This window comes from Sceloporus undulatus, chromosome 9 (assembly GCF_019175285.1).
Source record: "Sceloporus undulatus isolate JIND9_A2432 ecotype Alabama chromosome 9, SceUnd_v1.1, whole genome shotgun sequence".
In the NCBI taxonomy this organism is placed as follows: domain Eukaryota; kingdom Metazoa; phylum Chordata; class Lepidosauria; order Squamata; family Phrynosomatidae; genus Sceloporus; species Sceloporus undulatus.
In genome coordinates this window covers 15,235,044-15,240,607 of record NC_056530.1, presented here as the reverse complement: position 1 = coordinate 15,240,607, position 5,564 = coordinate 15,235,044, and the positions used below count along the sequence as shown (strand labels likewise).

The 5,564-nt window shown below is 58.2% G+C and overlaps 1 protein-coding gene across 1 annotated transcript in view; it reads left to right on the top strand.

Annotated features, from left to right (window-relative positions):
• The first annotated feature begins 4,083 nt into the window (after positions 1–4,083).
• GRIK3 (glutamate ionotropic receptor kainate type subunit 3) overlaps positions 4,084–5,564 on the top strand; it is a 142,858-nt gene continuing 141,377 nt past the window's right edge. The window contains exon 1 of the mRNA XM_042439492.1: positions 4,084–4,739. Coding sequence (XP_042295426.1) covers positions 4,547–4,739 — 193 coding nt within the window. The 5' untranslated portion in view covers positions 4,084–4,546. The remainder of the gene's footprint in view (positions 4,740–5,564) is intronic.

Here is a 5,564-nt window from a genome sequence, read left to right as displayed (position 1 = left end):
GAGGAGGGCAAAGCCCAAACACTGGGCAATATATAGATAAGAGTAAATAATGTCCGCACTGGGGTACAAGAGAGTGAAAACACTGCAATGTCTGTAAATATATAGATGGGGGGGGGGGGAGGACGACTGCAAATTCTTCACTCTTTTTTGGGGTGTCCCCTTTTCTAGGAGATACCTTACCTGTTTCATCTCTTGTGCCGCAGTTGGTTCCTTGCATCCCACTGCTCCTTCCCTGTTCTTCTTCCTCCTCCTTCTCTTCTTCCCCTTCATCCTTCTAAAACATCTTTGTTTGCCAGCAAAAGAGCAGGGAGAGGGCCAGCTTAACCTCCCATATTATTATTATGCTTTATTTATATAGCGCTGTAGAAGGGGGTCTCCAGAGGTTGGGAGCAGCCACCCAGAAAGATTTCTCTCCTGTGTTTCACCAAGGGAGCCTGGGATGGTTGCAGTACTGAGAGAAAGCCCTCCCTGGAAGGTCTTAGGGCAGTGATGGTGAACCTTTTAGAGGCCGAGTGCCCAAACTGCAACCCAAAACCCACTTATTTATTGCAAAGTCCCTCTGGCTTTCTAGTAACAAACTCTGGCAAACTCTGTGCTGGGACGATGGCACATGTGCCCACAGAGAGGACTCTGAGTGCCACCTCTGGCATGCATGCCATAGGTTTGCCATCACTGTCTTAGGGCTCTGGCAGGTTTGTATGGAGAGATGCAGTGCTGGGCCTAAGTAGTATAGGGTTTTATAGGTCATGACCAGCACTTTGAATTGTGCCCAGAAATGAATTGGTAGCCAGTGATGCTGTTTCAACAAGGGAGTTGTATGCTCCCTATAACTGGCTCTGGTCAGCCATTCTAGCTGCAGCATTCTGGATCCGCTGGCATTTCTGAACCGTTTCCAAAGGCAGCCCCATGTAGAGTGTGTTACAGTAGAAATCAAGGCATGTGTCACTGTAGCCAGATCTGACGCCTCAAAGAATGGGCACAGCTGGCGCACCAGGTTTCGTTGGGCAAATGCCCTTCAGCTGAAATCTGGGCCTCCAGGCTCAGAGTTGAGTCCAGGAGGAAAACACCTGAGTTGTGAGGCTATTTCAAGGGGAGCGTGTGGCCCCATTCTCTGACCTGCCTTATGACTGACCAGCAGCACCTCTCTCTTGTCTGGATTAAGTGGCAGCTTGTTTGTCCTTATTACTGACAACAGTTCAGTACCAAGACGACTGCCTTGGAATCAGATGGAGAAATAAAGGTTCCTTTTTATTGTTTGTGTAGTTATATTTTTTAACTTTTGTATCACGTGAATTTTTTAAATGGTGTCTGTTTTTGTAAACCACTATTAATTCTGGACTGGGAAAAATGCAGAGTAATAATAACAATAATAATAGAAATTAATTTTGCTGTTAGTTTTACCAAACCCAAGAGTCCGCTGTGAGCATGGACTGGATTTCTTCTGTGCCAGTCTCCTCCAAATTGTCAAAATGCAGAGAGATCTGGGGAAGGTTTCAGCAGAGGGCACTCCAGACCGAGGAATCTGCCCTCCTCTTCCCCAAACCCGGCAGGTGCTGCGCGTATTTACTCCTGGCGCTGTTTTAGGAACTCCGGCGCATGAATCTCCATAATGCGCACACCGGGCCTCATAACTCACCCTGATTGTGGCTGTATCATACCTGATGCATATAAATCCAAACAAAATGCAGCCGCTCCAGCTAATTCCGCCAAACACGGCTTTACCCGTTCTCCCTTTATTTTATGTTTTCCAAAGTCCTTCTTTTGTCTTCATTAGTGCTGAAAACCCAAAAAGCCCCTGAGGCAAAACTGCTTATTCTACACCTCTTTCCCGGGAAGCTCATCTTTCAAACGGTGTTTTGATTTGGACTTGAAAACCCTCCGTCCCGCCACCCCCGGCCCCCCCTGGCGCACTTCTCCTCTCCAGAGATTAATAAAACGTTTCAACGTTTGTCCTCTCTAGTAAGCAGTTTCCCTTTGTACTCGAACAGGCTGGCGTTAAATTAATAGGACTGCGCCCCACTATAAATCCACACTTTTTTGTGCTCACAGGTGCGAGGGCATGAAATGCTTTTGCGTACCTCAGCGGCAGCAGAGGCAAAGGCAGAGAGACAGGGAACCAGGGAGGGGGGCATTAGCGCCATGCCAGTCTCTAGGAAAGGACTTCTGCAAACATCTGGAGAGAAGGGACGGGGCACTGGAGGGCGTTGGCTTGGTGCAAAGCCACACTCACACAGTGGCACAATGGGAGCGAATATGGGCATTGTCCAGCCGAGGGTTTCTCTGCCCGGATGCGCCTGCTGCTTCTTGTCCCCTCATGCAATGTGGCATCATGCACAGGGGGTGATTCTGCAAACCCTGGGAACCAATGGGTCTGTCAAAACTGTGGCATTGCTGCAGTTGGTATCACCCGGTGTGTATGTGGGGAGGCAGACTGTCCTACCCTCCTGCCCGCCCTCCAAGACCGCCCACGCACCCACCCAGAGTCTGCTGTGGCTCCTGCACAAGCAGCCATGCTGGACTCTGGAGGCACATGCCAAGCAGCAGCTACTGCTGAGGAGTGTGCCACTATAGCCTCCAGATGTGCCACTGAGGGTCTGGCACAACTGTTGTATGCCAGGTCCTTTCCTCTCTTGCCCAGTAGTCACATCAGACCCTCCAGGTGTAGTACCCACCTGGTGTAACCCCTCTCTGGGGTGTCTTCTGGTGTGGTCTGCATCCCACGTATCCCCCAATGATGCCTCTGCATCCAAAACACTTATTCAGTTGGCCCCGTTGAACCAACTATGGACCAGTGAGCACATCAAATGGGTTGGGACTAACTGTGAAATGGTTACACCTATGGCCATGAACTCAATGGTCAAGATCCAAAACACTGCAGAAACGGCCACTGTGCATTCCCCATTGCAGAACGGGGCGCAATATGTAGCCATCCCAAGACAGCCATCGCTAGGGATTGGGGAGGTGAGTGTCCCCAAAGTCATGGAAGCATTGGATCCCCTTGGGGGCTTTGGTCTAAACCGGGGCAATGGGGCTGAGGCCAGCGTAAAACGGCTAGGCTTGTGGAACTCCCCTTACACAAGCATAAAATCAACACATCTGCTGCACATGGCCAAAAATGTACAACTGTGCGCAGCATAATGGAAACGTGTTGTTATGTGCCATCATGTCAGTGTTGGCTTTTGTTGTCCCTCTGAATGTGGGACCACCAAGAGACCCTGTCAGTGCTGGGGGGCTCCCAGTGCCAAACTGGGACTCATCTGGAAAGGGAAGCCCCGCCCCAGGTCCCCGCCCCTCCTCTTCCTTTGGCCAGTTTTCCAGAGAGAGAGAGGAAGGGGCCAGCTGTGCCCCATGATCCCTCTGGCAGTCTCTGCTGGGGAAGAAAAGGCCTTGGCAGCGGCTGGCTCTGGCTCGCCTTGCCCTTTGGCCTTCAGTAGTTCATTCACCCCACAAGCTCCTCGCCCGGCCTCTTTGCCCCACGGAAAGAGGGCCAGATCGGACCTGCCCACCGAGGGGCGGGGGGCCCCAGGGAAACCCCTCCCCTGCAGGAGGACCCCCAGCCCAGACCCCCCCCCAAGAGAGGCCTGGCTGCTGCCGGTCAGAGGGTCAGCCCCGGAGGGGGCTCAGGAGGAGCCCTTCCCTTGTTCCCGAGCAGCCCTCCAGCTCTAGAAGCCGAGGGAGGCCCCCGACTCCCCTGGACTCCCCAGCAGAGAGTGAGAGGGAGGGAGGGGTGCCAGGATCCTCCGGCCGCCCCAAGCCCCCTTCTCCCGCCCAGAGGGGCTTGGTCTCCTCCTCCGTGACCTGGGGACCCCTTCCCGCTCCGCTTTCCGACCCAGCCTCTCTTCTTCCCCTCGGAGGGCTGTCTCAGTCTCTGCAGGGACCCCCCCCCCTCCTTCCTTCCTTCCCTCCCTCCTTCTTTCCTCCTCCTTCGCAGGCGCTGCTGGGGAACCCCGGGTCCGGCGGCGCAAAGGCACTCTGCACGTGGGCAGAGGCCAGGGGCTTCCCCTCCCCCTCCCCCGCGTGACGTCCCCTCCCTCCCTCCCTCCCCCGGAAGTCCCCCTCCCCTCCCTTCCTCGCCAGGCGCCTTCGTCCGCCGCCTTGGCTGCCTCCGCTCCCGGGAAGAGCTGCCCGCCCGCCCGCCCGGCCGGCCGGGAGGAGCCCCGGGGGGCCCAGGGGCCCTGGAGCAGGTGCCGAGGAGGGCCGAGAAGGAGAAGCAGAGAGACCCACCGACGGAGGGACTGAACGAAGGCTGAGGCGGAGGTCTCCGGGCGAGTCGGGCGGCGTTGGCGGCGTCGGAGCGGCTCCCGCTCGCCTTCCTCCTCCTCCTCCTCCTCCTCTTCCCATTCCCTTCCTTTCCGGGGCCGGAGGCAGCATGAGGCTCCGGGTCTCCTCCCGGGAGGCGCCTCTCTCCGGGCGGCCCTCCCTCTCCTCCTCCTGGGTCTCCCCGGGGGCCCCCTCCCCGCCCCTCCCCTGCCCCTCCCCCTTCCCTCGGGAGCCGGAGGCCTAGGACCCCCCCGGCCCCCCGCCTGGACTTCCTCGTCCGCTCAGGATGCGGCTCAGGGGCCCCGGCCCCCCGCGCCCCACCGACACAGCCAGCCCCGGGACCCGCGGCGCCTCCTCGGCCTCCCCGTCCTCCTCCTCCTCCTCGTCTTCGTGGCTCTCGGCGGCGGCGGGCCTCTTGGTGGCTCTGCTGGGGCTCCACGCCTCCGCCTCCCAGGCCATGCCCCATGTCATCCGCATCGGTGAGTAGTGCTCGGGGCAGTTGGGGGGGGGGCTGTCCGGCTTCAGGGCCAGGAAGAGGAGGGGGGCACTTGAGGGGTCTAGGTCTCTTTGGGGGAGAGGGGTCCGGAGGCAGCCCAGCGCCGGCGCTTGGGAGGAGGGCTCCCTCTGTCTCTCTCCGGCCAGAAGGGACCTTCGGGGGGGAGGGAGAAGGGGACCCTCCTCCTTCGGTATCTGCCCCAAAGGCTCCCCTTCCCCTCCAGGCTTTCCTTCTCTGGGGCCCTGCGGGGAGGGGGACTGGGGGCTTAGGCTCCGTCGGTGGGGCTCCCCATTGGATGCCCCTCCCCCGTTGCCCCCCTCGGTCGGACCCCAAAGCCCTGGCTCCCCATGGCGGCCCTGGGGCTCCTTGGCCCTCCTTGGCCTCAGGGCTGGCGGCGGAGGCCGAGGGGGAGGCGAGGGAGCGGGCCGGCCTTTCCGAGGGGGTGGCCTTGGGCCCTGGGCCCCTCAGGGCGAGGGAGAAGGCTGGCCCAGCCCATGCCCACCGGGCGGAGAGGCAGGCTGGCATCCTCCGCTTCCTGGGCTTCAGGGAAAGTTCGACTTTCTTTCTCTCCTTCTTTTCAAAAGTGTGTGTGCCATCTGCAAGGAAAGAAGAAGAACAGTGATGATGATGATGATGATGATGATGATGATGATGATGATGATGGTGTGGAGAGGAGAGGAGAAAAGGGTTGAGCAGAGGAGGCTGGGGCTGGCCTGTGCCCAGAGGACCCGTGCCCCTTTCCCCATTGCTTTGTTCGTGTCCCTGGGGGGCTTTCCCTTTCTGCCTTGGCTGCCAGGGCAGGAATGGC